This window comes from Paroedura picta, chromosome 16 (genome assembly GCF_049243985.1).
Source record: "Paroedura picta isolate Pp20150507F chromosome 16, Ppicta_v3.0, whole genome shotgun sequence".
In the NCBI taxonomy this organism is placed as follows: domain Eukaryota; kingdom Metazoa; phylum Chordata; class Lepidosauria; order Squamata; family Gekkonidae; genus Paroedura; species Paroedura picta.
Genome location: NC_135384.1, coordinates 10885006 through 10906131, shown reverse-complemented (window position 1 = coordinate 10906131; position 21126 = coordinate 10885006). Strand labels below are relative to the sequence as shown.

Genomic DNA, 21126 nt, shown 5'->3' with positions numbered 1-21126 from the left:
AAGGTTAAAGGAAGGAGGATTCCGTGACAAATATACTTTCCCCAAACCACACCAACTGGGGTGGTTTTTCGCAAGAAGCCACAGGAATGGACATTAGCTAACATTTCCAGGGAACATTCTGACGGGGACCGAAGACATAACCCTACTTACTTTCAGTTTGTTCTCTTTACCATCCCTTTGTGGTTCAGTGTAGGTCTCAGGACAATGATGTAGCACTTTGGGGAAAAAATGCAGCCGAGTAAACCAGCGCCGGAGGCCAAGATGGAGAAGATTTCTACAGCCGCCATGTACTTTCCCTTGGTGCTTAGGTAGGTCGGAACAAAACACAACCAAACACTGCAAAACACCAACATGCTAAAGGTGATCAATTTGGTTTCATTGAACTTTTCAGGTAACTTCCTGGCCAGGAATGCCACGGCAAAACTGACAAAGGCCAGGAAGACAAGATAGCCCAAGACACAGTAAAACATGGTAGGCGAGCCCTCGTTACATTGCAGTATGATATTTGTATTCAGTGAGCTTGTGTCCCTATCAGGGAATGGAGGAAACGTACTCAGCCAAAAGATGCAGATAATTGCTTGGACAGAGGGGCATAAGAGGACAATAAAATTGGCCATTCTTTTCCCTACCAATTTCCTCATTGTGGAGCCTGGTATGGTAGCCATGAAGGCCAGAATAACAGTGATAGTTTTGGCCAGCACGCTGGAAAGGGCCACGGAGAAGATGATGCCAAAAGCTGTTTGTCGAAGGAGGCAGGTCAGTTTTCCAGGCTGCCCAATGAAGAGGAAGGAGCAGAGGAAGCAAAGCAGGAGGGAGATAAGGAGAAGGTAGGAGAGATTCAGGTTGTTGGCTTTGACGATGGGCGTGTCCCGGTGCTTTAGAAAGGTTCCAAGCACCAGTGATGTCATCAGTGAGAAAGAAATAACCAACACAGCTAAGGCGATTCCTATGGGTTCATGATAAGAGAGGTAGTTTACAATCCTCGGAATGCATTCATTTCGATCTTTGTTGGGGTAGGCGTTTTCTAGACACCTGACGCAGGCATCCATGTCTGAAAAGAAAGAAAGAAGGGTTCAGATATTTCTAAGAATTGATTCAGTTGTGACTGTTGGTAATTTATGTACTTGTAATGCGTACTGATTCTCAGACACTAATAACAAGATGGCGGTTTGTGTCTTCTTTAATATAATACAAGAGAGGCCACATTACTTCCAAATCTCAGGCCTCCTTTCCATCCCTCCACCCCCCCTTTCCCTCTCCAGTTCCTATTAACTCTAACATCTGGCTGGCTACAGATTATTATAGATTAGGGACAAAGCTCGTTGCATTCAGGAATACAAGGGGTGCTAGATTGGGGTGGGGTAGAAGAACTCTGCAGATGGTCTCTCCCTCCCCCCGGGACCTGGAAAGGTTGTGGGTTGGAGGCCCCCAGGAAAGAAACTCACTGTCAGGGGCAGCTCTCAAGCAGCAGAGTTCTGCATCCTTTGAGCCTCAGAGGGAAGTGGAAGGATGAGGGGGTGGTTAGGGGTGGGCGATGGAAGGCGATTGGCTGGCTGCTAGACTGACAGGCAAGCTGGTTGGAGGAGGAGGCACTCAGGGGCAGGACAGCTGCCCTGAGTGGGTGTTAAGTGTTGAGTGGCACTTAAGCCATGAGACCAGCTCTTCCTCCTAGGCCTTACAAAAAATATTAAGTGGAACAGATTTTTGGCGACACAACAGTGACTATAATTGTGGATTTTAAAACTCTTAAATTTTATATTTGTTAATTTTATTTATTTTATTGAGTTTTCCGACTGTGTACTCTGCCCCGAGACGGTATGTTCAAGAGGGGCAGTATGTAAATCCATAAACAAACAAGCAAATAAAAAGGCACAAAAAGAGTTACCAACGCAGTCATCAATGACCCTGCACTCCATCTCGACAGCCCAGTGCCTCCTACTTTATTTTCTCCTTGATTAAACTCACCACCAGGTACTTTGAAAAAAGTTCTGTCCAACTGCTGCAGCTGTACATGAGGCAGCCAGTGCTCATGCTCCATCAAAACCCCTTTGACAGTCTGTCACGTTCCAGCCACGTCAAACCCCTTCCTCACATGTTGGAACCAAGCAGCCACTGAACTGTCTTTCTCATAGAGAGATTCTTTGGTCTCAATGGTTTAATTTGTGAGTGGATACAAATGGAAGGTCCTTGCAAGCAGGACAGGCTGGCTCGGCTGGATGTATTTGATACCGAACTGGTTGACACCACCTGGCCAGCCGGTCTGGGAATGGTTGGGTGGCATGACCAACATTCTGGAGGAGGCCTGAACATCCTAAAAGGCCACAAGCTTTCCCTGGAGGCTCAACCTGTGCTCCGTCCTATGTCCGCCTATGCTGGAACCGGCCAAATTATATTAGCAATATTAAATCTTTCTTCTACTGAAAACTGGAGGTAGGTGTTAAGGTTCCTGCAACGCCAATATAATGTGATCTTAGTTATCCTCATATGTGTCTGCATTCATCAAGAGATAAATGTGTAGAATCTTGAAGGACACCCGGGACAAAATTGGACTAAAGGTGAAAGTTCTCATTAACCTGTTTGAATCTTGCACTGTTTGAATCGCAGAATCAAAATAAGGTTGCTTTGCATAATCTGATCTTCTGAGATCAGCAAAGAGATTCAGCATGTTTGGAAATCATATTAAGGCAGAACACAGATGAATAGACTATATCTGTTCTCATTCCCATCAAAGCACAGATCAAACAAGCCATGTTTACAAAAGCTTTGTTGAGTCAGGTCATTCATGGATAATTTCGCCTGCAGAAAGGTGGAGGTGAAGCTGTCAGATCTTGGCTAGCTAGTTACTCATTAATGGTACTGAAGGTACACTATGGGTAAGTAAACTTGGTTGCATGTGACCAGAGGTGTTTGCAAACCCTAAACACACAAGAATAAATTCAACACACCAATATATAATCCTGTAAATATAGACAATGTGCAAGATCATCCAAATAAAATAGTATATCAGAATTAAAGCTTTTTATCAAATGTATTTAAAATAGCAAAAGCCATTTTTGTTGTCCTTTTATGGTTCGAGGTGTTCAGAGATGGCAAGCCTACAGTAGATCATATCTTCTACCTTTGTGTTCGGAAACTGTCCCTTCCGGACATGTAGCACAATTGTAACAGCAGAATTTCTCCCCTTCCATTTTCTGCTTGCTGAAGCCTGGACGGCAGTGGTCATTGCACACAGAAAGGGGTACCACCTATGGATGGACAAACAGGAGATGGAGAACCTGGATCAGGAAAATCGGAACGAGTGCTCTAGAAACATAGAATATTAAGATGGAATCTTGTACAACAGAATGAGTTTTTAACATTTTTGGAAGACGGAAGCTTTTCCCCCCTACATTCCACCTGGTTAAAGTTTGTGTGCCACACCATCTGATCGTCATGGAGGGTCAGCTCCTTGCCTGGCGGAGCCTGAGGATCCAGCCTTCCCACTTTCACTCTTGCAAAAGAGCTATTTGGGAAGGTTATCCAGTTTGTAACGTCAAAACCTGCAATTAGTTCTCCATTGTCGTCAAAACGCACGAGGTCCCCGGCGCTGTTGTTGAACGAGATGATCCTCAGAAAGTGGTGGAGCTGGTGTGCAAGAGAAAAATGGAATAGCACTCTCTTACCATGAATTTTGCTACAACTTGGCCTTGCTAGTTCTAGATTATGAACACTTGTACAACCCATTCACCTTTGTCGAAAAGCTATACAGTGTGAGTTAGCTGAATGTCTGGACAAAAAGTTGGAGGTGGAAAGTTTAATCAAGTTGCAAGTGAATAATGGACACCCCATAGCGTCCTTCATGATAAGAAATGTTCAGAGTAGGTTTGTATTATCTGTCCTCTTTTGTAGCTTCCTTTAGACCCTGGGCTTCTTTGGTAGTTTCCCAGTCTAAGTAGGGCTACCCCTGCTTAGTTTCCAAGATCTGATGACATCGGGCTAGCATGAGCTATCCAGGTCAGCCCTTCCCTAAAATTAACAACCACAATTTTGATAGCATGCTATTTATGTATATGTGTGAGAGCGATCAGACTCTTGAGTCCCTTTGACCGTTTATGCACTGGAGGTTTCATGCTGGGCTGCAGGCTGGAGTTTTAGTCATGGCCAGTTGCCCCACCTCTTCCTGCACCCATATGGGGGAGCATTTGGCCTGGTGCACCTCATCCGGCCCAGATTTGTGCTCCTGCACAGGAGCTGGGGCAGTGAGGTTCCCAGTGCATAAATGGTCTTTGTGAATGATGCTAGCCTACTTTTAATATGCAAAGGCACTTCTGAGCCATAATTACCTCCCAGGGCTGCACATTCTGAGATTCCAACCTTTGTCCTTCTCTCAGAATCCTTGATCTGTCTCTTAATCTGTAAGTGGCGTGCAAAGAACGTGCCACAGCATGGACAGCATTGTAGATGTTATAGCTCTGGCCAGTCATGCTCATTTCAAACAAAGTCCCAGGAAGGCTCTCCAGTTTCTCCTCTCCAGTGCAGGGTCTCTTGGTCTCCTTACGTTCTTCAGAAATTTTTAAGGAGCAGTCAAATGCCTTCTCCCAGAACTCTTGGATAAAGCCGTCACCTTTTGCCCAAGAGGGTTTTACAATCTGAAGGAATTTCTGGAAATCTGGTGGCTGATTTGAATGAATGGCGAAGGAAATGGCGCCATGGCAGATTTGTGTATCCCAGATTCTTTGAAGGGATACTGATTGAAAAGCCCAATGAGATGTAGTAATCCACACTTTACCAAGAGGGAGTGATGCATATTCTTCCACCATAAACAATAGCATTCTCAGGGTGTGCATTAGCGTAGGTTGTCCATGCGCAAAATATACATTGGCTTTGCTGTCCACGAGAACTTGATATTTCCCCCAGGTATTGGAAAACAGATCTAGCAAATGAACCATATCCGTCCGTTTTGGGGTCCTCAGTGTGAAGTCGTAGCAGATCCTGTTCCGGGAAAGTAGGGATATCACTGTCTGCAAAAATGTGTCGCCATTCTCATCATCCACGGCGAAGAGTCCAATCCATGTCCAGTTGAAGTGATGAAGTAACTGGACAACACCCATGTACTGAAAACTGTCATTTGGGACCATCTTGTACATGTAAGGGAACAGTGTTTTCTTGCCCTGCACTGATGAAACAGATCCGTACGTGAACTGAAATTAAACATATAGGCACTTATCAAGCAAGCTCAAAGACAATATGAAGCTATATGCATCCCTGTTGAAATCTCCACACTCTCATGCCTTAAGCCTACCTGGGGCATCTTGTAGCTCGCTAAGATGGTAGCCATATGGACAGATGTTTCAGAGACACTGGCTCCAATGACAGACATAAGGTTTTCCTGGACATCACACTTAAAATTGGGGGCAAACTTGTCCGGTGTCGAAATGAGATCCAGGGTGGCCTTGTAGGTCATACTTCCAAGATCATAACGGTTGAGGAGGATGCGGAAACCCAACGTGACGTTTGGCAGGATTTGGTTATTCTCGTTGACCTCTTTTACAGCAAATGCCAAAGCCAAAACATTCTGGTAGTTCGTTGGAAATGAACTGCAATGAGAATTAAGCAATCTGATTAAGCAAAAGAAGTGAACATGCTTTTATAGCCTTTCTTAAAAGACAAGTGAATGTCCTTTTTTCTTGGTGCTGCAAAGACATTTCCTTCTTTCTGCACATCAGATAATTAGCAAGCCAGAATTCTGATCAAATGTGGATGTAGCACAATGGCAGTCATTGGCAACTGGATTCTCTTATGTAGTCAAGTGACTCCAGTTGTGAAATATTACTTTAATGCAGTGATCACACAATATTCAATGCTGGGCTGAAGGCGAAGAAGCCTACAGCTTTCCTGCTGAAAGTCCATCTAGGGTTGCTGGAGGGCTCTATTGCTTTAAGTTCCATTCTCTGTTATTATGGCTTGGACATATTACAGAAAGAAGCCGAGCAATTCCTTACAGAGGTTCATTAGTCCATTTCCGTGTGGGCCGCTCTTCGAAGGAGACGAAGTCTTGAAGCAAGAAGATGTGACTGACCATCTCGCCCATGATAAGGTCACCGGGCTGATCAAATCCATGAGAAATAGGATGGGGGTCATCATGGACAGTGCAATTAATTGGTAGTTTCTCGCATACAATGTGAAACTGCACTACTAGCAGCAACACCAGTATTAGCACCACCCAGTTAATGGATTTTGCCATTAAGATGCACATCTTCTGAATCCCGTTTGCAGGATTATCTGAGTTGTGCCTTCTTTTAAAGCCTTGAATGGCGGATGAATGTGCTGCTGGCTTATTATATATGAGGGGGGTCCACCTGCACTGCTCTCTTCTAGTTACCAATGCTTGTTTTCTTATTATCTCTTATCCCTCGTGCATATAACTTCAGAGTGGTCGTCTCTGGAATTGGCTGCAGGAACAAAAACCCGCAAGCCTCTTGCTTTGTCTCATCCCTCAGATCTACTGGGAAGTTTATTCCCTGCAATATGCCTGCTTTCTCATCTGAGGATTAATGGACTGTATTTTTACAGTCCCTGCGTAGGTGTATTGTGATACAGAATCATGGAGGTGCAGGAGTCTGTAAGATTTGCCTTATATTAAAAAAAAAAACACCATGGAAATCTGCAGACTTTTAATTTTAAAAAGTGCTGATAAGCAATTAGACTAGCAGCAGTCAAGGGCAAAAGGTTATGGCAAAATAGAAGAATTTTGTTGGAAGAGTTTTTTTTACATATATGTAAACAATCCCTACTTTATCCGAGACAGTTCTCATTAGAAGTCTAGGCAGCTTAATCTCTGAAGAGAGAAGGGACCTGCTAAGAATTATTGAAGCTATATACTTCTATTCTTTAAAATGAGCATGATAAACTATAGCCTAAACTATAAAGGGGACATGGATACACGAAATATGCACAGGACGCTGCATATCCTTAGTCTGGTCTGAACAATATATTGGGTTTTGATAACATCTTTCAAGCACGATTGTTTTTGGTCTAATTAATTGCACATGAAAATCGAAGGGGGAATAAAAACGAAAGCATTAATTTTGGCAAATGATGCTGGAGATAATCACATCCCAGTGGGTTGGCCTCTGCTGTTCCAAAGTTACTGAAAAGTTTATTCCCCTGAAATCCCGTCAAAAAGATTTTTTCCCCCTTTGAAAATAAGCAAACTTGGTAGCACATGCTTGTGGATTTACTAGTATGCTAAAGGCACACCTCAATGAGGCCTTCAGTAGACCAAAATAAATAAATAAATACATAAAAAGACATATTGGGATGGCCATGGGTTATTTTAATGGATAAAAGTTGGGTTATATTTTTGGCCCAAAGTCTGTTTACCTCATGGGGTATTGTAACAATATGATGACAGTAACTTGATTATTATCAATTAATTTAAACATCAGATAAAACTGTTTCAGGATTGCAATTCAGTGTCAACCGTTGCCTTGAAAGATCTTTCTAGCACAGGGACAGAGTTCAGTTAGTTTTGTTGATGGAACAGCAGATGTTTTCATGTATAGCAGTTGTGTAGTAGAACGGCTACATTCTGGAACATGTTTTAAACTGGAATATATGATGGGGCTGGGACAGATCTGGAAATCACCTGGACCAGGTGTTCTGATTCCTTTCGTTTTGGGAACAGGGTACATCATAGGAAATAGGCAAAGGATTTTATTGCAGTCTTAAAACTGGCATTAGAGACATTTCAACAAAACGTGTAACACTTCTTTTAAATAGTCGTTTCCAATTCAGAAATGAATAATCTTCTACTTGCAAAGCTGGTGAGGATATGGATGAATATTTGGATATCTACGAATTCCACATCATTTCCCATAGATTAGTGCTCCCTGAAGCCGCTCTGGATTCTTTAGGTAGTTCATCTGCATAGTTGTGAGAGACTACAGTTGGAACAGTATGACAGTCTTCTTACAGATACCTTGAAAGGACAACCAGCACTCTGAAATATGTTTCTGGGGATATTTCATAGGGAGTGAGAATAATCTGACAAAATGTACCCCCTCCCTCCCAAACTACACTATGAGCATTTTGCACACTCAGCCACAGAAATGAAACTCAACGTTCCCAGGAAACTTGTTGACAGAGAATCTAGACATCAACCTAAAATATGTTTAATTATTTCTCTTTATAATATGCTCCCGAACGTTCAGCTTAGGTCTCAGCACGATAATGTAACATTTTGGGGAAAAAATGCAAACCAATAGACCCGCGCTGGAGGCCAAGATGGAGAAGATCTCCACGGCGACCATGTATTTCCCTTTGGTACTCAGGTAGGTAGGCACAAAACACAACCAAACACTACAAAAAACCAACATGCTGAAGGTGATGAACTTGGCCTCATTGAAACTGTCAGGTAACTTCCGGGCTAGGAAAGCTACTGTGAAGCTGACAATGGCCAGGAAGCCCATATAACCCAGGACAATATAAAACATGACAGCGGATCCCTCGTTACATTCCAATATGATTATCCCATTCAGTGAGTTCGTATCTGCATGTGGGGAGGGAGGGGAAGTACTTAACCAAAGAGTACAAAAACTGGATTGAACAGAGGTGCAAGAAAGGACAAGAGAATTAGCCATTCTTTTCCCCAGCCATTTTCTTGCCCTGGATCCTGGTTTGGTGGCCATGAAGGCCAGAACCACAGTGATGGTTTTGGCCAAGACACTGGAAAGGGCCACAGAAAAAATGATACCGAAAGCTGTTTGTCGGAGAAGGCAGGTCAGTTTTCCAGGCTGCCCAATGAAGAGCAAGGAGCAGAGGAAGCAAAAAAGGAGGGAGATGAGGAGAAGGTAGGAGAGGTTCCGGTTGTTGGCTTTGACGATGGGCGTGTCCTGGTGCTTCATGAATGTCGCAAGAACCAAAGAGGTGCTCACAGAGAAAGAAAGAGCCATCACTGTAAAAATGATGCCTAGATCTTCTTTGAAAGAGAGGAAGCTTAGAGTTCTGGGGAAGCATTCGTTTTGTCCCTTGTTTGGATATCTGTCTTTTGAACATTTGATACAAGCATCCATGTCTGGGGAAAAAAATTGAACGTTTTATCAGTCATTGATCAATAGATACAAAAGCAAAAAAAAAAATTCTTTACTGCAATAGATCAATCAGGCAGACTTCCAAAACGATGGGAAGTGGATAGGAATGATCCCCAAAACTACAGACCTATAAGTCTGCTCAGCACTATAAGTAAGCTTTATGCAAAATGTCTGTTCTGGAAATTTAGGAACTGGTTAGAGCAAGAAAATACTTTGGCCGAGGAACAATGGGGGTTTAGGAAGGGGCACTGCACACTGGACCATTGTACAATTCTCGAGCACCTAATAGCAAAACTTTCCTCAAACGGAGTGACTTTTTTTTGGTGTCATCTTTGTAGATTTTAAATTTTGGCCAGCTCCCACTTTCTGATGAATTTAAGCTGGTGGCAACGTAAGACAGAACCTTCTTGGTCAGAGCCCCTGGTGGGTGGACTTGTTTGTTTGGCAATCCCTCTCCTTCCTAGCCTATGCTTTGATTTCTCTTTTTCCTACATGTTTTATTTTGGGTTTCAGTCTTTGTTTTGCTATTAATAGGAGGCTGCTTTGATGGTCCTACTTGGGTTCCATAGTGGGATAGACATTTTGTCAATAAATAATAAACGGCATGTCATATCCTCCCCCCCCCCCAATTGGTTCTCAGGCTGCTGTCCATTTTGTTTCTTACCCTTGTGGTCTGAGATCATTCCTTCAGGACAGGGAGCACAGTTATAGCAGCAAAATTTCTCTCCTTCTTTCTTTTCCTTCCTGTAGCCAGGATGGCAGGGATCATTGCACAGTGAATGGGGTACCACCTGCCCATAAATCAGAAACAGTGGTTACCATCCAAAAATATATATGAAGGATATGGGTTGTCCAATACAATTTGGGTGGTGACATGGAATTATTATACACATTTTGGGTCATTTGTACCTTGTCTTTGCTGTCTACTTTTACTCCCCCCAATGGGAAGCATGATAAATCACTAATGCAGAGATCGGAAACGGTGACTATCAAAATGCTTTGATACTTCACTATTCAGAACGTATGGATACTGACTTCAGAGACACCTTGATCTGTTTATGCATTAATACGGATAGGGTCATGATTCAGCAAAAGCAGTTCTGAAATCCACTAACATATTCAAAAGTGTTATTTGTGTTTTATGAGGCCAAACATAGTCATCGAACAAGAATTAAAACTGGACCAATTTGGGATGAATTTTCCTGTTGTTTTTTTTTGTCAACTCAACATGTGACTCTAAAGTATTTCTTGAGACTGTAGTAAACTTATTATGAAGAGATTTATAGAGATTAAAAAAGAAAGAAAATTCTCTTATAATTTTGTAAGAATTTGAAAAATAAGTGCTATTGTAATAATTTGTTGAGTTTGAATTAATTGGTCATTGTATATGTTTTTGTCGTCGAGAAACTCAAAAAAGTTTTAGTTATTTCTTTCTCCCCCTATGTATATTGTTCTGAATTTTTATCTCTTTGTCTTAAAATATAATAAAGAATTCAGGTTTGATCACAGTGGTTTCCCCGTCTGTTTCCATAGAACTAGAGGGGGAAACTATGTTTTAAAAATGCCAAATTATTCAGCTTTGATCATCGCCTGAAGATCAAGCGGAACTTGGAATGACCTAAAATGTAGCTTCCCCCACATTCTATATTGATTCAAGCACCTGCTTCTGTATCTCACCTGGTTAAAGCTTCTATGCCACACAATTTGATCCTCGTGCAGAATTAACGTATCCCTTGGTGGAGCCTGAGGGTCCAGTCTACCCACTTTTACTCTAGCAAAAGAGTTGTTTGAGAAGGTTACCCAGTTTGTAACATCAAAGCCTGCTCTTAATTCTCCATGTTCATCGAAACTCACAGTGTCTCCAGCACTGTTGTTGAAGGGGATGCTTCTTAGAAAGTGATGGAGCTAAGTTGAAAGAGGAAATGAATTAAAAAAAAAAAGATCAGGGAGTTGTGGAAGTCTTTTCACTGAGCTTTGCCCCATCCTGGTGCCCTCGATATAGATAACTTCTGTTTCAGTTTGAACATATGGCAATTGCTAGAAGGGTTTAATTTCTTTTGTCTTATGGTTCAAGTGGATGGAAAAGTTCTTTAAAAGCTTTTGTTATTTTATCAAATACCTAGCAGTACTTAACCAGACCAACTTAACCAGTGCCAGTGGGCAACATTAGGAGAAAATTTTGGGCCTCTATCATTTGTTGTTGGCCATCCAGAATATCTGTGTGGTCACTGTCTGAGACAGGATCCTGGAGTAGATGGACCATCAGTGTGATCCAGCACAGCTCTTCTTATGTTCTTAAATCCTTACGACTGTCACAACTGGATGACCATCATTCTGATGAAGTTGTTCTAGACTCAATAAAAGGGCCATCAATTTTTGAATGACACTCTAGCCATTGTTTAAGGAATGAGTTTTTAGGGTGGTATAATTACCTGCCATGGCTCCAAGTTCTGCAATCTCCACTCTCTTTGTTGTACCGGTGCTCTGGATTTGAAATGTAATGTGTACAAGGCATGCAAAACATGTGCCACAGCATGAGCAGCATTGTAGACATTGTAGCTCTGTCCAGTCATGCTCATTTCAAACAAAGTCCCCGGAAGACTTTCCAGTTGCTCCTCTCCAGTGCAGGGTTTCTTGCTCTCCTCACGCTCATCAGAATGTTTAAAGGAACAGTCAAATGCCTGCTCCCAAAAGTCTTGGATAAAGCCATCACCTTTTGCCCAGGAAGGCTTTATGAGCTGAAGGAAGTTTTGGAATCCTGGTGGTTGGCTTGAGTGGACGGTGAAGGAAATGGCACCATGGAAGATCTGTGTGTCCCAAACCCTTTGAAGGGATACCGATTCAAAAACCCACTGCGATGTAATAATCCACACTTTACTCAGAGGCGGCAACGAAGACTCTTGTGCTATGCCCAGCAACATTCTCAAGGTGTACATTGATGTCGACAGCCCATATATGAAACATGCATTTGCCTTGCTATTTACAAGGACTGGATATTTCTCCATCAGGTTTAAGAGCTGGTCTATCAAATCATCCGTATCAGTCCTTTTGGGGGTTCTTAGAATGAAGTCATAACAGATCCTATTCCGAGACAGCAGGGGCATCGCTGTCTGCAAAAACTTATCCCCATTGTCATCATCCACAGCTAGGAGTCCGATCCATGTCCAGTTGAAGTGATGAAGCAGCTGGATGACCCCCATGTATTGAAAGACCTCACTGGGGACCATCTCATACATGGATGGGAACAGTATTTTATCACCATGTGCCGGGGTAAATGATTCATAGGTGAACTGGGAAAAATGTTTTTCTCAGACGTTATATGGAAAAGTTACACTAGCTCCCATTTATTCCAAAAATCTGTATTGTGCCTCTTTCTTCTTCTTCTTCTTATTCTTGTTATTTAATTTATATACCACTCTGCCAAACGGCTCAGGGCGGTGGACAGCAAACATTTACATCAGAAACTTAAGTTAAAGCCTTAAAAACAATACATAGTTCAGAATTTTAAAATCTCGACTTCTCCGTACCAACAGCCATCTTCCAGTACATCTGTCAGAGGACATTCTCTGTGGGGGGTTATCTGGGGGAAGCCCATTTGATGTTATTAGGATCATTGGCCCCAACCAAATCCTTGGTGGAAGAGGTCTATCTTGCAGGCCCTATGGAGCTGGGACAGGCCCCTGATCTCCTCCGGGAGCTTATTCCAGTATGTAGGGGCCAGGACAGAGAATGTCCTGATCGTGGTTGAGGCTAGTTATACTTCCTTGGGGCCAGGGACTACTAACTTGTTGGAATTCGCAGAGCGTAATTTAAATGTTGTAAGGAAATAAACTATAAGTTAAAAAAAAACAAATTTGGCAAAAATTAAGTGTCAAAATGAAATGCCCTGTCAGTATCTCAATGATGGCACATGTAGTAGGGCTTTGAGATTTATTATCTTCAGAGAAATCTTGATCCCAAACTATTCAGAACTTCAACAGTAATAGCCAACAATTTAAATTCTGGCCTTTGGGGGAAAATGAGGCAAATGAGTTTCTCTCAAAATGTATTCTCGCTAAGTAATTGCACTGAAAACAGTTCATCACGGAGTTCTTGCTAAGACTGGGGATCCATAGAAGAAGAAGAAGAAGAAGAAGAAGAAGAAGAAGAAGAAGAAGAAGAAGAAGAAGAAGAAGAAGAGTTGGTCCTTATATGCCCCTTTTCCCCACCCAAAGGAGGCTCAAAGCGGCTTACAGTTGCCTTCCCATTCCTCTCCCCACAACAGACACCCTGTGGGCAAGCACCCCCTTATCAACTAGGAACACCCAGCCCTTCCCAATGCCAGGCCATTTGGGCATGAAAGACACTTGTTGAAGAATTAGGCTCCCCAGCCTCAAGGACCGGGAGACAGTGTCCTAGGCAACGAGGCCAGGAGCATGGCCTTTTGCATCTTGAGTTGAACACGAGATGGAATCAGTTTCAAAGACAAAATATTCTAAGGGATGTGGGAGCCTATCCAGCAAGCCAGTGATACTAACCAAGGTGCAGGCTACATAGCAATAGCATGCCATAAAATGGAATACAAAGAAGAGCAAGAGAAATGACAGAACATGATTTTGACACTTAGCACTGGACAGATGTAATGATACTAGAGAAGTACAGCTGCTTCACCACCACCACCAGTGAGTAATTATGAAAATGTACATTAACCTGTGCTCAGTACTGTTTCTAATTTGTTTTTCCTCACTAGCACTGCCTACCTATCCACTTCATGGCTGCAGAATCCTTAGTAGACCCTGCTTCTGTAAAAAGTTACACAAAACTTAACATGGGTCATATCACATCAACTAGCCAGGTCATCTCCAAGCACCAGAGACCAACAAGGACTTCAAAAGACACCATAAACTCACCCCTAGTGCTCAAGGATCTGTCCAGAAAAATCTGCCTCTAAATCCAGAGCAATAGATACTTACCAGTCTGTTATAAACTGAAAATTTGTAACACAGAGAATCTCATCACTCCTGGACTGTACAACTCCAAATCAGAACTTAAGACAGATATCCAACTGCACTGAGACGGTTGTATGACCAATATGGAGGCCTGACCGTCTTTCATTGGCCAGGTCAAGGTGGCATCAGCATGGATATTTTAGCTCAGGAGAGAAGATGCTTGGGCAGCATGGTGGGTGGTATACCCAAAGAATCCCCAAACAGTTCTCCAACCTCAAAACCAAGTACCCTCTTGGGATGAAGACACAAATGGTTTGATGATGGCAATGCCAGCCTCATAGAACATACGCCTTCCCTATTTCTGATGATCAACTCTCAGTTGATGTTTTCCCATCATGCCCGTATCATGTTTTATCCCATGTATGCATCTTACCTGAGGAATCTTGTAGTTAGTTAAGGTGGTGGCCATACTGGCATAGATTTCGGTGAGACGAGAGCCAATAACAGCTATAAGTTTTTTCTGGGTATCACACCTGAAGTTGGGGATGAACTTATTGTGTGTCGAAAGCAGGCTGAGGGTGGCTTTGTAGGTGATCTTTGCAAGGTAGTAACCACTAAGGACATGGAAACCCAAGGTTATATTTGGTAAGATGCTAGGATTTTCATTGATTTCTTTGACAGCAAACACCAAGGCCAAAATGTTCTGGTAGTGCTTTGGCACTGAACTGAAATGAGAATTATAGCCCAGTTAGCCAAACAAGAGAAAACGCATTGCACACCCTTTGTCATAACAGCAACTGGACAATATCTTCTTTTCCTACTGTCACAACCTTCGCCTGCTGATTTCCGTGCATCAGAGAGTTGTTAGTCTGGCAAAAGAATACACTGAGCTGTTATTTATTTGCGTCTTGTGCCCCTTATCCAATAAGATGTGCTGAAATATAGTTTTGAACTCACATATAAAGTTCTTCATAGAATCATAGAATATAGAGTTGGAAGAGACTTCATGGGTCATCTAGTCCAACTCCCTGCACTATGAAGGACACTCACAACCCTAACGCTCATCCACTGTAACCGGTCACCCCCTTGAACCTTCACAGAATCAGCCTCTCTGTCTCTGTTTAAAAATTTCCAAAGATGGAGAACCCACCACCTCCAGCGACAAGAACTTATGGAACAGGATGAAAAAGACTTGGGAAATGTCATGGTATCATTTTACTTAGTGGACTGCTTGCTGCTCCATTTGGAAGAACTTTAGAACTGAAAGCAGCACCGTCCATTGGTGGTTGGAATCCGTGGAAAGGATTTATGTTTGCATTTATAAAGCAAACATAAAATATGAAGTGAGATGGTCTTGCCAAAATGGCTTATTGTTTCATAGGCCAAGACAATGTTTGAAGACAAACCCCAGAATTACCAGACCTGGATGGGGATAAAGGCCAGTTTAGACACCATGCTATGATATAAAGCTAAGTAATGTCCACGTTTTGAATAGAAGTGGGAACAAAGTTGTTTAGATATGGTGCCTTCAACTGCGATGTGAGCAGCCTTTTTGTTGAGCATGCTTTATTATAAACCCTGAGCCAGCAGACATATCTAGAGAGGTGGGATATATATAAAGAATAAAAGAAAATAGATGTTAAAATCACTAAACTGAGGCTATCACACCTAAGAGAAGACAATAATGCGAGGAGAAGTTGAAGACGGGAAAAGAGGAAGAGCCAACATGTGATGGATTGAGTCCATAAAGGAAGGCATGGACCTCACTTTGTAAGACGTGAGGAAAGGTTAATGTTTGGACATTACGGAGGACATTAAGAAGAAGAAGAAGAAGAAGAAGAATTGGTTTTTATACCCCGCTTTTCATTACCCAAAGGAGTCTCCAAGAGGCTTACAATCACCTTCCTTTCCTCTTCCCATTGCAGGCATTCTGTGAGGTAGGTGAGGTAGAGAGAGCTTTGACAGAAGCTATTCTGTGAGATTAACTCTAATAGGACTACAACTGGCCCGAGTTCACCCAGCTGGCTGCATGTGGAGGAGCGGGGAATCAAACCAGGCTCTCCAGATTAGAAGATACCGCTCTTATCCACTACACCAAGCTGGCTCATAGGAATGCCAGAAGTTGAAAATGATGTCATATCTCTTCTTAAGCACGCACACACACAATAACAAAAAGATGTTAGGAGGAATGTTTTGGGGTGAGAGTGGAAGGAAAAGAAGGAAGCTAATAGGAATTAAGTCTTGAAAGAAAGGGTGCAGTGAATCCAAATTTAAATAAGGACATAATTCAGCGAGCGATAACTTCAGCATAAATTGCATGCCAATTCAGTTCAGTTCTATGTGCTTGGTCCAGAAGAGTTCTCAGAAGATTTTGCTCCTCAATACATTGGGGAGGATACACCAAATGCCATAGATGGTCCCAGTGTGTTATGGAGCATGACTTTTCAATATGGCCCTCAAATGTGCCGTAAGCACTCCACAGCTTAAATATTTGTCAGATCTTTAAAAAAGCTACTAAAAAAAGAGAGAAGAGAATGCCTTACAATCGTTCATCAATCAGCTTCTCTGTGGGTAGTTCTCTGAAAGAAGGAGAATCGTGGAGCAAGAAGATGTGACTGACAATCTCACCAATCACCAAGTCTCCGGGCTGATAAAATTCATGGAAAATAGGAAGGGGGTCGTCATAGATGGTGCAGTTAATAGAATGTGCACTGGACACAGATTGACACAACAGAACTAGAATCAGCACTGCTATCAGCACCATCTTGGTGGCCAGACTTTCCTTCCAGATCCAGACTCCCATGTTTCCTCCTACTTCATTATCTAACAGAAGTTTGGAAACCACCTTCCTTGATGGACGAATCACCCAGCGACGCTCATTCAAAGCTCAGTTTACAAAGAGATCTCTCTCTGTGCCTTGCTTCATAGTAAGAATGGCTTATTTTGTTACATCTCATTGCTCACTGTCTCAGGACAGTGTTTTGCTCCCATGTCCTCGCTTTCACCTCTCAGAAGGAAAGGGTTGTTGCTACAGCCCTATATAATCATTAAAGACATGAAATCATAAATCACAGCTGTGCAGTCAATGGTGCCGGCAGCTGTGTGTGCAAAAGAAAGGATGGAAATATGCAATAATACTGTTTTTAAAATGGGAATTCACACAGTGGAGGATGCAGGATTCTTGCCATTGAGAAATGCCTTTCAATAAGGCAGTCTGCGTATGTGACTATATTAGGCCACTGTACCTTATAAAGTTCAGATGATTATAAGAAGATAAGAGTCACTGAATCAGGCAACAAGACTAGGAAAAGTTGAAGAAAAAAGAAAAGAGGAAAACCCAACAAGAGATTAATTGACTCAAGTCAAGGAAGTCAGGGCACTCTGTTTGTAAGAGCTGAGCCAGGTTGTCAATGACAGGACATTGTGGGGGTCATTAATTCACAGGGCTGCCATAAACTGGAAATGATGGCATTTTGCACATGCACCCCCTTATAAAGTAAAATATTTTTCACTAGAACACCTAGGCAACTCTAACAATCTTGGAAATGGAAGAGAAAAGGAACAGAGTTATTCACAGGTCATCTAGCTTGAGGGAAAACACCCTAAAATATAAAGAGAAATGACAAAGTATAAATGTAAGAAGAACAAAGATTGACAGATCTCTCCCTACCCTTCCATTGCGTTCATCATTATACTGGGTTTTTATAGCATCTCTCAGGTATGGCTCTTGTTGGCCGAGTTCATAGCCTCTGAAAGCCCATTGGGAAGTGAAAAAGAAAAGCATTAATTTGGACAAATGACGTTGGAGATAATCACTCCCGAGTGGGTTGGCTTCCGCGGAGATCTTTGGTGAAGTGAAACAGCTGGAAAGTTTATTCTGACGGAACTAAAGCAGTTCCACAGGGCCTGCAAAAGGGAGCTCTTCCGCCAGGCATTTTGGCTGAGGCCAGGCACAATCAACAACTTCTGCAGGGCCCCTGCCCCCTCCTCCCCCAGAAGTCCATCAAGACTCTGGACCCGTTTGTATTATTATTGTTTAATGTTATACTGTTACCCTGTTATTAATGTTATATAATACTAATGCTATAGTTATTTATATGTATGGTTTCTTGTGCAGTTCTCAGTTTTATGTAAACTGCCCTGAGCCTTCGGGGAGGGCAGTATATAAATGTGAAAAATGAATGAATGAATGAATGAAAAATAAAATTCCCATGCAATCCCATCAAAGCTGTTTCCTTTTTCCTGTGGAACATGCATGAACAAACTAGCACACAGTTGGCTAAAATGGGACTTGTGTGCTGATGCTGTACTCTGAATGAGTAGGTGAATGTGACAGGAACATTCTAGCATAGTGTGGAATAGCCATCTTCCCCAAAGATCAATATGGAGAAAAGGAGGTTGAGAGGGGACATGATAGCCCTCTTTAAGTATTTGAATTGTTGTCACTTGGAGGAGGGCAGGATGCTGTTCCCATTGGCTGCAGAGGAGAGGACACGCAGTAATGGGTTTAAACTACAAGTACAACAATATAGGCTAGATATCAGGATAAAAAAATTCACAGTCAGAGTAGTTCAGCAGTGGAATAGGCTGCCTAAGGAGGTGGTGAGCTCCCCCTCACTGGCAATCTTCAAGCAAAGGTTGGATACACAGTTTTCTTGGATGCTTTAGGATGCTTTGGGCTGATCCTACGTTGAGCAGGGGGTTGGACTAGATGGCCTGTATGGCCCCTTCCAACTCTATGATTCTATGAATATCTGCCTCCAGATCAGAGAGGATTAGACCTGGAAAAATCCCCTTGTAATAAGATCAGGAAGAAATATATCTGGACAATAATATTATAATGGGGAGTGGTATCTCAAAATCTGTAATTCAAGGAAATAACAGATATATCTTATTTGTACAATTCACAAAAAACAAAAATAAAAAAGTTATTTTAAAAAAGGAATGCATGTGACCACAGGAACTGTTTTTGCACTAGTGATATTGTTTGGATTTGCATTTATAAAGGATCAACTTTTTGGGTCCGTTTCTACACTAAAATTTGCTTCTTTTGATGCATTCCGAAATTGTCCCCTCATTTGCTCAGCAGCAATGGAATCTCCAGAAAACCATCTTTTCAGGGTCTAATTCAGGGCTGCCCAATATGGAAATACATGCAATTGGGTTATCCCCCCACGCATGTGTTTTTTAGTAATTTGGGAATGCTCCTTTTCTCATCACCATCCTCCCTCCCCCTCCCTCCCTTCCAAAAAATCCGCACTTAAATAAAAGGTGTGATTGCATTACAGTGCTATTTCTAAGTTTTTTTTAAAAAACAAAGATTCTAGCCCCACATAGTTCCAACACTTAATGCTCTTGTCAGCATTTCTATGTTTGTTTATTTATTGAATTTATAGCCCGCTGCTCTCGAAAACCAGCTCACAGAGGGTCACAACGAACAACCCAGACAATAAAACCCAATAAAATACCCATTAAAACCTCAATTAGCTACAATTACAGCAAAACCGGCCGATGGCAAAAACATAACCTTCCATAAACAGGAAGGGCCTTATGAGGGCAGCCTGGAGGGAGACCAAACTGCACCAGTTCAGTTCAGACTTTATTACAATCATTCAGACCAAGTTGTATGAAGTTAATACATAAAAGACCCAAAGAATATGGTCATGTGATATAATGCAGTTTAAAACAGATCATAAAATAGAGCTTGAAATTATTCTACTTTAGAGCATTTGCTGGCAGGGGCTCATGGGAATTGAAGTCCATGAACATCTGGATGACCACAGGTTGACTACCCCTGCTTTAGAGCATTGGATTTTTATGGTGGGGGCACAAAACTTAGCCAGCTGAGTTGTCACCTGGGGGGGGGGAGGCTCATCTCTTAGCAGCCTCTTTGCTCGATCTACATCATGATGCTCTGACCAAACTGCACCAAGATATCAAGGGGGACTCATATCATCTGCTCTAGCACTGCCCCAATTGTAAACCTGTTCACTTGCCAACATAGTGCTAGGATCTCAAAAAGCTAAAAAAAAATACTTTGGAGGGGGGGGGGGGAAGGCTATTTAGCAAGTTGAAACATGGTTGAAAATGGCTTGATGTCCTTAGCCAACCCCGGCGCCTACTTCCATAGACTGTTTTTTGCAAAAGAGTTTACCAAAGGCAGCCTTCACCTCCCTGTTCCTCAGAGTGTAGATGAGAGGATTGCAAAGAGGGACGACAACTGTGTAGAGCAAGGAGAACAATTTGGTGAACTTGACATAATCACTGGTCTGCGGGCATAGGTAAACAAGCATCCCGGAGCCATAGAAGAGACTCACCACGGTGAGGTGGGATGAACAAGTGGAGAAGGTCTTTTGGCGACCAGTGGCCGAGGGCATCCGCTGTATTGCTCTGGCAATGTGAACGTAGGAGGTCACAATGAGCAGAAAGGGGACTACTACAAAGAAAACGTTCTCAATATACACCGCCAGCTTGTTGGCATACAGGTCGGCACACGCCAACCGAAGGACTTGTGGGATGTCACAGAAGAAGTGATCAATCTCGTTCGAGCCACAGAAAGGCAAGGAGAAGATGAGCCCAATTTGCAACAGCTGCATAGGGAGGCTGAGGGCAAAGGAAGTGACCACCATCCCCACCCGCACCCCGGAGCTTATGATGGTCATGTAGCGGAGAGGCAGGCAAATGGCAAGATAGCGATCGTAGGCCATGACTGCCAGCAGGAAACATTCCGTTCCGCCGAGAAAGAGCATGAAGAACATTTGTGTCGCGCAGGCAGGCAGGGAAATGGAACGGTCTCCAGAGACTAGGTTGACCATCATCTTGGGAAGAGTCACGGAAGTGTAACACATCTCCAGCCCTGACAGGTTCCGCAGGAAGAAGTACATGGGGGTATGCAAGGCAGGGTCCAGAGTTGTCACCACCACAATCAGACCGTTGCCCAGTAGAATAGCCAGATATGTGACCAGAAAGGCGATAAACAGAAGGATGGGGTATTCATTGTATCCCAACAGAATGAACTCATCCACTGTGGTATGGTTCTCCCAGTGCTTGAACCGCTCATGGTCCATCTGTAGAAGTACAAAAGGCATGTGAGTCTGAGGCATGGTTTCCATTCCCAGAGAATGGGT

The 21126-nt window shown here is 42.7% G+C and overlaps 3 protein-coding genes across 3 annotated transcripts; all 3 read right to left on the bottom strand.

The window, feature by feature from the left end:
• Positions 1–152: 152 nt before the first annotated feature.
• Positions 153–6061, bottom strand: LOC143825204 (vomeronasal type-2 receptor 26-like). The gene is made up of 5 exons (XM_077313228.1): positions 5982–6061; positions 5282–5576; positions 4323–5180; positions 3390–3624; positions 153–1051 (listed from the first exon to the last, which is right to left on the bottom strand). Exons 1-5 carry the CDS (start codon positions 6059–6061, stop codon positions 153–155), a joined length of 2367 nt encoding a protein of 788 aa, XP_077169343.1.
• A 2092-nt stretch (positions 6062–8153) lies between these two features.
• Positions 8154–16802, bottom strand: LOC143825203 (vomeronasal type-2 receptor 26-like). The gene is made up of 6 exons (XM_077313226.1): positions 16543–16802; positions 14433–14724; positions 11504–12361; positions 10749–10976; positions 9736–9862; positions 8154–9055 (listed from the first exon to the last, which is right to left on the bottom strand). The coding sequence occupies exons 1-6, from the start codon at positions 16800–16802 to the stop codon at positions 8154–8156; spliced, it is 2667 nt and encodes an 888-aa protein (XP_077169341.1).
• Positions 16803–20100: 3298 nt separating this feature from the next.
• LOC143825202 (olfactory receptor 10AG1-like) lies at positions 20101–21066 on the bottom strand. Its single transcript, XM_077313225.1, has one exon. It carries the CDS (start codon positions 21064–21066, stop codon positions 20101–20103), a length of 966 nt encoding a protein of 321 aa, XP_077169340.1.
• Between the last annotated feature and the right edge of the window lie 60 nt (positions 21067–21126).

Excerpts from the sequence above, each read along its gene's own strand:
- LOC143825204 (XM_077313228.1), bottom strand. The coding sequence starts at position 6,061 with ATGGTCAGTCACATCTTCTTGCTTCAAGACTTCGTCTCCTTCGAAGAG. Across the intron at positions 5,577-5,981 it reads AAATGGACTAATGAACCTCT|TTCATTTCCAACGAACTACC; the intron begins GTAAGGAATTGC and ends TTCTCATTGCAG. Across the intron at positions 3,625-4,322 it reads AGAATGTGCAGCCCTGGGAG|CTCCACCACTTTCTGAGGAT; the intron begins GTAATTATGGCT and ends CTTGCACACCAG.
- LOC143825203 (XM_077313226.1), bottom strand. The coding sequence starts at position 16,802 with ATGGGAGTCTGGATCTGGAAGGAAAGTCTGGCCACCAAGATGGTGCTG. Across the intron at positions 9,863-10,748 it reads GGCATAGAAGCTTTAACCAG|GTGGTACCCCATTCACTGTG; the intron begins GTGAGATACAGA and ends ATTTATGGGCAG. Across the intron at positions 9,056-9,735 it reads AATGATCTCAGACCACAAGG|ACATGGATGCTTGTATCAAA; the intron begins GTAAGAAACAAA and ends TTTTTTCCCCAG.
- LOC143825202 (XM_077313225.1), bottom strand. The coding sequence starts at position 21,066 with ATGGACCATGAGCGGTTCAAGCACTGGGAGAACCATACCACAGTGGAT.